This window comes from Ixodes scapularis, unplaced genomic scaffold (genome assembly GCF_016920785.2).
Source record: "Ixodes scapularis isolate PalLabHiFi unplaced genomic scaffold, ASM1692078v2 PGA_scaffold1__304_contigs__length_218370807, whole genome shotgun sequence".
Classification (NCBI taxonomy): domain Eukaryota; kingdom Metazoa; phylum Arthropoda; class Arachnida; order Ixodida; family Ixodidae; genus Ixodes; species Ixodes scapularis.
This window is the reverse complement of record NW_024609846.1, coordinates 18,729,350-18,740,710: the sequence shown is the minus strand read 5'-3', so window position 1 is coordinate 18,740,710 and position 11,361 is coordinate 18,729,350. Positions and strand designations below refer to the sequence as shown.

The 11,361-nt window shown below is 46.4% G+C and overlaps 1 protein-coding gene across 1 annotated transcript in view; it reads right to left on the bottom strand.

The window, feature by feature from the left end:
- Positions 1–2,020: 2,020 nt before the first annotated feature.
- The window catches only part of LOC120836245 (zinc carboxypeptidase-like), a 50,726-nt gene continuing 41,385 nt past the window's right edge, over positions 2,021–11,361 (bottom strand). The window contains exons 11-12 of the mRNA XM_040214120.3: positions 5,990–6,074; positions 2,021–2,283 (exon numbers count right to left, since the gene is read on the bottom strand). Of these exons, the coding sequence (XP_040070054.3) occupies positions 2,093–2,283; positions 5,990–6,074 (276 nt within the window). The 3' untranslated portion in view covers positions 2,021–2,092. The remainder of the gene's footprint in view (positions 2,284–5,989; positions 6,075–11,361) is intronic.

Sequence of the window (11,361 nt, the reverse complement as noted above, 5' to 3'; positions counted from 1 at the left end):
GCTCGCAAAAGAATGCATAAAACGTTTCATTTTTTTTTTTCATACGTAAGCTAGCTTGAAATCGACATAGTCTACGGGATTAGAAAGTATGGAGCAGTTATCAGTGTCTAATTACATAAATTTTGCATAAAAAGACATTAAGACTGCATTTTTGTTTTGCTTTATTTCGACAATTCTTTTTTTTGTCTGCAGATGAATGGTCAAATTTTTTCCAGGCACTGGGTTCTATTCAATGAGATTTTATGGCGAAAGCTTAATACCTGACAGCTTCAGAAACTTCGAGGCCTGACGAGCTCCAAGCAGCTTCTTATCGTTCCGCAACCAATGTGAATATATGATTTCGGAGAATAAAAATTGGGCAAGATGATTGGTACGGTCATGCTGCTTCCCTAGCTTGTCTGTCGGATTTTTTGTCGATTGTTTTACCATTGAGGCAAGGTACTACTTGCTCAATGGTACTTATGTAGTTCCATTGAGCAAGGTACTAAAGAAGAGACGACAGCCAGAATCTCGGCCAACCGCAGCGTTCCACAGCTGTAACGTCACGATGTGAAGGCCAAAGGAATCGCATAGATATGTGCGTTCGAAACAGTACAGTCGGAAAGGCAATCCAGGAACTGTAGTTAACGGTTCAAAAAGCAAACAGATTTGTATACCGGGCGATTTATTCCGTTACAATTGCAGAGCGTTACATGTTCACCTTATAGGAAGCTGCCCAGATAATTTCCGAATCGAAACACACCGACAGCGGAAATGGTAGTGGAGCCTGGCTAAGCTCGACACTACGAGTGCATCCTTGGACTGTCCAACTTATGGAGCTGTCCAAGTGAGAGGTGTACGTTGTGGGGCACGTCCTACGAAGAAGAATAGCGTACGCTATTTTCTTTTTTTTTTTGCGTACGCAAAGTTTTTGTTTACTTGCTTAAAACTCGCTAATAGTGAGTTTTAGAATGGCGAAACTAAAAGCTTTGCATGGAACTCGCTAATTACCTTTTTCAAGAACTGCTGACTGAAAAAAGCGAACAACCCTACTGCCGGAAGAACGATCAGTTTATTTCGCGACGAGATCGGCTTTTTGGGGCTTCAAGAATGGCGTTTAGCCAATCAGGCTCGATAAAAAAGCAAAAGAGGAAAGAAGCCGACATTTTCTTGCGAGTAACAAGGTCATCAAAAAATACAAACAAAAAAAGAAGAAAAAAAAAATCAGCGAGCTAAAGATGAAGCTCGAGCGCTGCAGAAAAGGCGGCTTACTTTGTCACGGACAAAAAAAAAAAAAAAAAAAAAAAAAAAAAAAGATGACCGACAACTTTTGAATCACACCGGGCAAAATGTTGATACTTTGGCATTTGGTCCGGGCGGCTAGCACTATACGTAAAGGCGGAAACTGAGCATACGGCAATGCGTAGTTCATTTTCGCAATAAGAAAGATCCGTTTCTTGTTTTCGGTTTTTATTTCAAACACCTCACACTTATTCCGATATGTTCGTTTACATTGCTCGTTCATCTTGCGACAGGCGCAGCTAGCAAGTGTCGAGGTACTCTGGACGGACGCCGACGTTCCTGCTTGCGTTGCGAACCGCCGATCTCACAATAAACTATACACTCTAAAAACTAGTCTGCGAGTTCCATTTTGTGCAGAACACGAGAAAAGGCAATCGTGGCGAAATATAGAAGGATCGCGGTGTATGACGATGCTCGGAATACCATTCGAACTGACAAATGCAATGTGCAATGTGCCCAGGGACATTGAGCGAGTGACAGGTCATTCTCGTTGCCACTGTGCACATAGCATTCTTTTTTTTTGGTCTCAACCTTCTCTGAGCTTTTTGATTTGCTAAGATCCTTCTACCATTCGCCTTGATTGGGTGTCTCTTTGTTCTTCGAGCAAATGAACTCGGCTGTGGATTATTCATGTTCAGTCTTCTTGTTTCGCGATTCGCTTTTCGACCTTTTTTTCGGTTAATGCGGCTGTCTCATTGAGTGCGGAGTGACACCGAGATGTTCAATGCCCGCCACGCCGTGCGTTTTCTTTTTTTATTAATAAATTGTCAGCTACTCTAGAAAGTCTGTGCGCTGCGCCATGACGACTTGTTCACGGGGACCCAATGGCAGCGCGGATGCCTGCCCAGGTTTCTTCGGCCGTAGGGAGGATGTACTTGGGGGGAAGAAGGAAACCCTGGGAGGAATCGGACGACGTACTTCCTGGCTCGAGCTCGAGAGCGAAGCTCTTCGTCACTCCCGCCTTCTCGTAGGCCCAGTCCACGCTGGAACCGGTCACTGGATCTGAAAGGAGAACGTGTCTCGGTTGTGGCCGCTTACTCGGAGGTAACACACTAAAGCCGTCTATTGGTTACACCTAGAATAATATACCCACATGTCCGCATTCTTACGCGTGCTTCTCTTGTCAGGAGTTTCAGATAATTATGGCAATGTTGTAAAGGACCATTTTTCAAGAGAGGCGCGTACATGTGACAAGCACGGCAAAGCCTTCGGTCTATTCATACCAAAAATAGCGAAAAAAAAAACGGAAAAAAAAAGACGAAGAAGCACACAGGACAAGTGATACACAGATCATAGTTGTTTCGGGGCTGCATGAAAGATGGCGCTCTTGTGCACGTCTGTTCTTTCGTCGTAAGCAACCAAATGTGATCGTGATGTATTAAATCGCACTCAAACGTAACGGTGTGAACGAGTCTTTACTCGTTGATTAGAGACGGCTGTCTGCCCTTCATGCCTGGATTTTACTTAGGGATTCACAAAACCCCAAGAGCATCGCGAGGAAGCAGAACCACTGATAACGTTTTAGGCGTAGCAGATTTGTCATGAGTTTTATAGAGGAACCATTTTAATGCGAAAATATTAACTGTCCCATGGAGCGAGCCGACGTCATCAGTTTTGATGCCGCGCCAAACGGCACCTTAACTCTCTCCAAGTGTAACCAGCTCCAAGCTATGAAACCACGTGAAAAGCCTTGCCAAACGACACATATATAGTTTCCCCGATCCCAAAGGAGCATAGTAAAGCTGATAGATTTCGGCTTCGGGCCCATTGGCTGGCGCGCGTCGACGAGCCTCCCATTGGCCGCTGCGTGACAGTTTCAACGATCGGCACCTCATGGCGCTGCATGTCCGCGAGGCAGCGGCTCGACCGCTCCACGCCCAAGGTCAGCGCGCCGAGGACTGAGCGCGCGCTCGACCTTTGACGCACGTACGCACGTACGCGGCAGACGAAAGAAGGGAGGTGAAAGAACGGCATGGGCATGCTTTCGCATTCACAACTCATAAGAAGTGCTTAGCTGTACCTCGAGCCATTTTTTATTGCATTTCTGTTGACCAACGATCGTGCGGTGCGACTAACATCGACACGAGCAAGGGAGGTTCATGCAGGGTTGTCGTATAGAATATCGCTTTGGAATAAAATGTTCCCAGGCTGCACAGAGTATTGCGCCGATATTGGCGTCAAGTTGAAAAGATTGTGCCGGTACCATTTTGATCCAGCCGATATCTGTGAAGTATCAGATAGCGGTAGCGCCGACGCCATCCTGACATACCGTACCCGTGGAGTGTGGGGAGTGTCGTTTGCGGATCGGCCATGCTGCCCAGGTATTCGAATTTCTTGACCAACTCAGAACCAAATTTGAAAAAAAGCAAAATAGAATTTGCTTACTTTTATCTCAAGGAGGAAAGACAAAGAAACGAGAAGAAGCTTACCTGCACTATCTACCCCCTTCAACCTCACATTTGTTAAGCCTCCCCACGATATTTTGTGTCTTTGTGTGGCTGTAAGCGAGCTGGACGGCTCCTTCAAGCAAATTAGAAGCGTGGCGCGAGACATGTGACCGTTCTCCGTAGAACAAAATCGCTTGGACGAAAATTTGTCAAGTGAATTGCCCTGACACGCTGGTGAGATTATTGGGACCGTAGCCTGCGGCGCTTGCCAAGTTGTGGGCATCGGTGCAGGGGGTTACGTAGATCCGGTTTTCGAAATGCGCTCTTTAGTGTTCTCTTGGTTTCGTGCGTTACAGACTTGGCCGTAGTTTTTCGTCGAAAACGCCTGGAATACGTCCAAGCCAACTTTTCGGTAATGGCCGTTTTCTACGTCGGAGTGCGTGGAATTCTCGTGCTGTGTTTGTTGGACGCCCTTCGAGAAATAACTGCTCCTTTGGCGACAGCGAAGCTTTCGTTGAATATGGGAGACCTTCTTCTTTCTCGAATTCGTGCCTGCGTTGCTCTGTGCTGCCCCAGTCGGATTATGGATCTATCACGAACCACATCATATCGCTGCTTATTCGTAAGTGCACTGCAATCGTGCTTCTAATAGTAGTCCTGCTTTTGGTTCAATATGTAGTCTTGGTAGATCGTTTTTTGGAGTCATCGAACGTTCTACTAAAACTCTCTAACCTCCACGACCATTCGTGTTCAATTCATTATTTTGAACGGCATAAAAACGGTGGAATTCCTTTTAAGAAAGAACGAGCTGTGTGAAATTTCAGTGGTTTAATTAAGTTCTGTAAAAGATCGCAAACAATTTCGTTTGTCCATGTATGCGCGCAAGGTGCACCCTATATCTGGAATTAACGTGCGAGTCAATACTGCCGATATTGCCGATATAAGGCGAGCGCATAGACAATGTCCGGCCGATACACAGCAGACGCTTATGCGATATCTGGCCGATGTCTCGCCGACAGTTCGACATGGGTAGTACTCGCACGATATGCCAACGATACTAGGCCGTTGGCAGCACGGCGGGACGCCAATACCTGCCGGATATCGGGACGTGGTGCAAAACCGCACTTTCGGCCGATATTAGAGTCGGGTTTTGGCCGGCATTGCCACACTGGCCAAGTATCGCCGTGCTGCTTGACTGGTACTTGGGGAATGTGGCGATGCGGAAAGTTTACATATTCTCTCCGATTTTGTTTCTCAACCGTCAGTGTAATGAGGTCCAGTCTAGCACGTTGTCGTCTTTCTTCCGGGAGCACCATGTCCCATCTTTGCCTTTTTCGATCAATGCATCGCTCTACATTATTTAAATTCTGACATTTACTTAGTTATTTTCACATTTTCACCCGCCTTCTTTTCTTCAACTGAAACTTTGTCCTTCAACCGTCTAAACTTCCTTTTTTGCGGGTCTCCGATTTGTCGAAGGGGGAGACAAAGCGGAATTTCTGCCCAAAGGAAATTGAAAACGTACAGTGGCTTTTTAAATTTTATTAAACCAAAAGTATATTTAAAGTTACTGGGTCGAAAAAGTATGTCGCAGCAAAGGCTTTCCCCACATGAAAAACCAGTATTGCGCAGTATTACAGCCGATAGACTCATTTTGGTTGCCACGATGAGCTTCGGGTAGCTGCTTCAATATCGGGCGACTTGCCGAAATAAAAGCCTTCTGCGGGATCGCTTCATCATAAGACATACTGTGGTAATGTCTTTTTTTATACCGGTAAGTTTGTTTTGTGTCACACTTTTGCAATCCGAGCACTATCACCCCTAAACCATTCCTGCCCACGGCAAGGCCTCCGTCGTAGTCCAGGGGCGTCCCCTAATTCCAATCAGTTCACTAGGGCACAATCGATGTGCTCTGAGGCAATTACAGCTATACTCGTACGCATTTCAATAACCGCAGGAAAAGAGTCCGGGTTCTTATGAAATATTACTCCTTTCCCCTGAATGATGAATTAAGCTACATGTATTTGCATCTTAGATTAGCTTCATGCTATTTTATCAAGACACACACGTTTCAAACCACAAAGACATTGTTTCTTACTCCGACAAGCAAATCTCCCCCCCCCCCCCCCTTTTTTTTTCGGGAAAACACTCCGCGTAGCAACGCAAAAATAATGCGCAAAATGTTTTTTTTCTCGTTGTAGAAACGAGCATAGATGGCGATGCCTCTGTATGATGCCATCGTTAGGGAATAGGCAAACACGCTGAAGCTGTGAGGGATTTATCAAATCACGCTCTATATGAGGACGACATAATTTACTTACAGATGATTTTGTTAATTGGGCCGACAGTGTAATTCGTGCCCGACACTTTGCGGATGGCGTCGGCACCCCTCTCCGAAATAGTAAGCTGAAACAGAGAGAAAAAAAGAAACAAATCAACGCAATTAGGTTCGTTGTATTATTGAGGCTTCAAGCTGCACAAAGCACACCACCCTATAGATATCAAGTAACTAAGTTCGAGAAACGTTCTTCTAGAGCAGCAGGCCGCCATCAGTTACCCTCTTGTGGAAAGCTGGTAACGCCGGCGCTGGCCGAGTTTGACTTCCCCTTCAAGACGGTGCGCTTGCCGTGGAGCAAAGTTTCTGCCATCCGCTGATATGTCTATAACCTGCTTTTGAACATCTGCCGAAGTAACCAACGTCAATGCGTGTTCGTCTTTCTCCTTCTCCAACATCGAACGAAGCTGCTGCTGCGAACACACAAACCGACCTTAGCCGTACTAACGGCAACCGGGGTAATACTTACTAAATGCTGTGCTGTTTTATGCGCGCTGATTGTTCCGCGCTTTCTACTTGGGAGCTACTGTTGTAAATAAAACAAGCTTCGAGTTGGGCAGTTGCGCGATACAAATGTATCGCCATAGCATTTCAGAAATAATTTTTAGTATTTATATTTCTGAATCGCGAGACAATTTATTTATTCACTACCTGTATAGCAGTGTCGAAATATATTCTTGGTCTATTTGGTGTATCGCGATACTATCCCGTGCCAATGTATCTCGCTACAACGTTCGAGAAATCAGTGACACCCAAGCGAAAGCTAAAGAAACGGTTTTCTTTCTGAAAAAAATATTTGACTCCAACCAAAAATTAAGCTCGGACCCAACGTTTCAAAACCAGTTCGGTTTCTTCTTCAGGGGCGATTGATCTCGTGCGTGGGAGCAGCCTCGTCTTCTTTGGTGGCACGAATATCTTCTAATCGCGCTTCCGCCTTGCCATCCAGTCTTTTTCTAATCACCGTGCCGTAGTCGACTCACATAAGCAGATGGTAAGGTACCCATGGATCTGTTAATATTTCCTGGTTTATTTTGGATGCGCCATGATTCAAGGTGATGTCTTATTCGGAGATTTGTTTCAACATCAAGAACGGACGCGTTCGCGAAGTCTATCGGATGGTCAAAGGTGTCACAGTCACATCGAGAACGCAGTGCAAGAGCACTGCGTTCTCGATCGAATTTGCGAACATCGTTCATGTGCTGGCGTAACCTTTCCGTAAAGTTCTTTGTTTCGCCGATATAAGATGAAGGACATTTAAAGCAGGGGATCCGGTAAAGAATTCCGGGTGCTTTTTCCTTCGGGGGGCGATCTTTTGGTCTTGGCATGAATCGACCGAGAGTGGATACCGGTTTGTGAGCCACGTGAATGCCTTGTTTTGCGAGCACCCGTGATAGTGCTTCGCTAGTACCTTGAACGTAGGGAACGCTGATGCGCGTGATGGGGCGATGCGGCGCAGCTCCCTTCGGTTGTGGGTTTTGGCGAGTGTGAACCGTACGTTTGGTGACTTGTCGGATGAACCTTGTAGGGTAGCCGTTCTTTGTCAGGTCAGCGATCACACTCTGCTCCTCGCTTTTTCTGCCAGTTTCTGAAGAACAGATAACAGCCGCCCTGGACATGAGTGTTGCAACGACTGATGCCTTGTGACTCGTTGGATGGTTCGACTTAAAATTAAGGTAGCGTCCGGTGTGTGGGCTTCCTGTATACCGGACGAAACGTTGGGTCCGAGTTTAATTTTTGGTTGGAGTCAAATATTTTTTCATTATCACTTCCCAACCAGACAGCCGTCTGTCAAAGATGTTTACCTTCAAGTCTTTACACCTCGATTACGGGCGTTCGGCAGCTCAGCTTTCGAAGCGGTATGTCAACGTTACTCGCAGTATCTCCGTCTTCAAAACGCACCTTGACTTTACGAAAACCTGCCGAGACATGCGCGTGATTCCGCAAAGCCTACGTCTTAAGCTTATCGTCCACACTCAAGAGGGACACCGGATCGTGGCTCAAGCAGAACATCGCTTGCTCAACGCCCGAATTCATGAATGCCATACCACCATAAAGAAAAAGGAACTGGATCTGTTTTTTCTACGTCGGAAGCTCGAACATCAGATTCCAAACGTACTACCATCTCTGCAGTTGTTTGCTGAGAACGTAGCGGCCACTGCCGAAAAGAAGCAACGTTCGTCCCAGCAGAGGAAGCTTTCTTTTCTATCAAAGTCAAGCACGACAAACAAAAGCAGCAACCCCGCTTTTGTAATGAATCTTTCATCTAGACGACTTCCTGACTGCGAGACGGACGTTTTGGCGAAAGGTCACAATTTCAGCGTGACCTCAGGAAGACCACCCCTGCCGAAAATGGTCGCAGCTGTAGAAGACGGAATCTCCCACCTGGATCCCGACGTTCGCGAAGGAGTCTGACTTAAGGCAATAGGTATTCTTTCAAGACTCAGCTCTCAACCTCGTCATAACCTGCCTAAAGAAGAAATCAAAGCGCTGCGGGAGCTCCAGGCGGATACCAGTATCGTAATTCTAACTGCGGACAAGGGCAATTCGACTGTAGTCCTAGACCGGGAAGCTTACGAGCACAAGGTCGGAGACCTCCTTGACAGTCTTGCTTATGAAAAGCTAAAGAAAGATCTGACCCGCCAAGTCCAAGACGGCCTGAACAAGACTCTGGCAGATGTTTTCAGGAACCATCCCGATTCAAAAGGCCTCTACTTTCAGCTCATATGCAGGAATGGCTCTGCACTGGGCTTCTATGGGCTGCCCAAGATCCATAAGATCAACGTCCCTCTGCGACCCATAGTAGATTTCACCACCTCTCTTCTCCGGGCCTTGTCGAACTACTCACACCGGATAATTTCGCCTCTCACTGGAAAAGCATCCACCTATGTCCGCAATGCCGGTGACTTCGTTGAACGCATGTCGGAAGTGAAGGTCAACAGGGAACACAGCATGGTGTCGTTCGATGTCGTGTCCCTCTTTACCAGCGTTCCAGTACCCCTGGCAGTCTCCACAGCCAGAACGGTTCTCGAATCAGATTCCGAACTCAGCACCAGAACCTGCCTCAGCGTGGACGAGCTGTGCCGCCTTCTTGACTTTTGCCTCCGCAGCACCTACTTTTGCTCTAAAGGGGACTTTTACAAACAAACCAGCGGAACTGCGATGGGTGCGTCCATATATGTCACCACTGCAAATTTGACAATGGAAAGCATAGAACAAAGAGCGCTACAGTCCTTTACCAACAGACCTGAGGTGTTCGCGCGTTATGTGGACGACTGTTTTTGTATATTGGAAACATCAGAAGTTGATAAGTTCCTGGCTCACCTCAACTCCATCGAGCCCAACATCCAGTTCACCGTGGAACGGGAAAAAGACAACACTTTACCATCCCTTGATGTACTGGTGAAGAGGCAAGGGGAAGAGTTGAAGTTTTCGGTATACAGAAAGCCCACTCACACCGGACGCTACCTTAATTATAAGTCGAACCATCCAACGAGTCACAAGGCATCAGTCGTTGCAACACTCATGTCCAAGGCGGCTGTTATCTGTTCTTCGGAAACTGACAGAAAAAGCGAGGAGCAGAGTGTGATCGCTGACCTGACAAAGAACGGCTACCCTACAAGGTTCATCCGACAAGTCACCAAACGTACTTTTCACACTCGCCAAAACCCACAACCGAAGGGAGCTGCGCCGCATCGTCCCATCACGGGCATCAGCGTTCCCTACGTTCAAGGTACTATAGTCGGATGCAACCTAAGAACAATCTTTTAGCTCCACCCACAAGCGCATTGCGCCCATCTGAAGTGCCTCCGCCGTCGAGAAAGTAGTTCGCTAGCAACGTTGCTTTTTCTTCCTCCAGGAAACGTGTCTTAAACTACTACAATATTTATTTAATTCATTCAGGACATTTAAATAAGTTAGAATACGTTTTTGGTCAACGAAATAGCGGTTTAGTAAAGAAAGAAAGTCATGTCCAATGTACCGTCTTCCCAATTCATTTTCTGTCCAAGATACTGTCTAACATACCGTCTAACATACCTCTCAGCAGTGCTAAGCCTCGCGCCCGCTTCGAAATTTTCGTTGGCGATAGCGTCGCTGGATTCTCACGTTGTCGCGCAAAAACTGCTGCAAACGCAAGCCGATACCATTAAGATTTCGTGGCGTAACCTCGGGCACGTAAAACACGGTGCAAAAAAGCAGAATAATTGTCACGAGAAACTAGTGTCGCGTTGCTAAGGCCAGCAGCCATGTTGAGCTTTTTTTTTTTTTCAAAAGGATCGCGATTGGTCCACGGATACGTGACGTCATGAAAACGATTGGCTGGCGTTTCTCGGCGTAGGATTACATTTTCCTCTGAGAGGCATTTCCGGTTTTTTCTTAGCTTGCAACCGACTATAGCGAAGCACTATCACGGGTGCTCGCAAAACAAGGCATTCGCGTGGCTCACAAACCGGTATCCACTCTCGGTCGATTCATGCCAAGACCAAAAGATCGCCCCCCGAAGAAAAAAGCACCGGGAATTGTTTACCGGATCCCCTGCTTAAAATGCCCTTCATCTTATATCGGCGAAACAAAGAACTTTACGGAAAGGTTACGCCAGCACAAGAACGATGTTCGCAAATTCGACCGAGAACGCAGCGCTCTTGCGGAGCACTGTGACACCTTTGACCCTAAAATAGACTTCGCGAACGCGTCCGTTCTTGATGTTGAAACAAATCTCCGAATAAGACATCACCTTGAATCATGGCGCATCCAAAATAAACCAGGAAATATTAACAGATCCATGGGTACCTTACCATCTGCTTATGTGAGTGGACTACGGCACGGTGATTAGAAAAAGACTGGATGGCAAGGCGGAAGCGCGATTAGAAGATATTCGTGCCACCAAAGAAGACGAGGCTGCTCCCACGCACGAGATCAATCGCCCCTGAAGAAGAAACCGAACTGGTTTTGAAACGTTGGGTCCGAGTTTAATTTTTGGTTGGAGTCAAATATTTTTTTCATTATCACTTCCCAACCAGACAGACGTCTGTCGAAGATGTTTACCTTCAAGGTTTTCTTTCTTCTTTCTTTCTTCAGAAAAGACAGTAAAGGGACATATGAAGCTTTGTTATCAAGTAGTTCAAGGTGTTTATTTAATAAATACGGCCCCTACGTTGGTCATTCCCTCAAATATATTCCGGGATGCTTCAGTTGGACGACTATTTTGTAGAATCAAAACGTTGAGGGCACAGTCTGTACCAGCTTAACAACTGTTCAGTGAGCTGCCAGCTTCAATTACTACAGCGAGCGTAAGGTTTTTTTTTAAAGATAAGCAGTGAAAAAAATCAGAATTTCATTCTAAGGCGACGTCTTAAATTC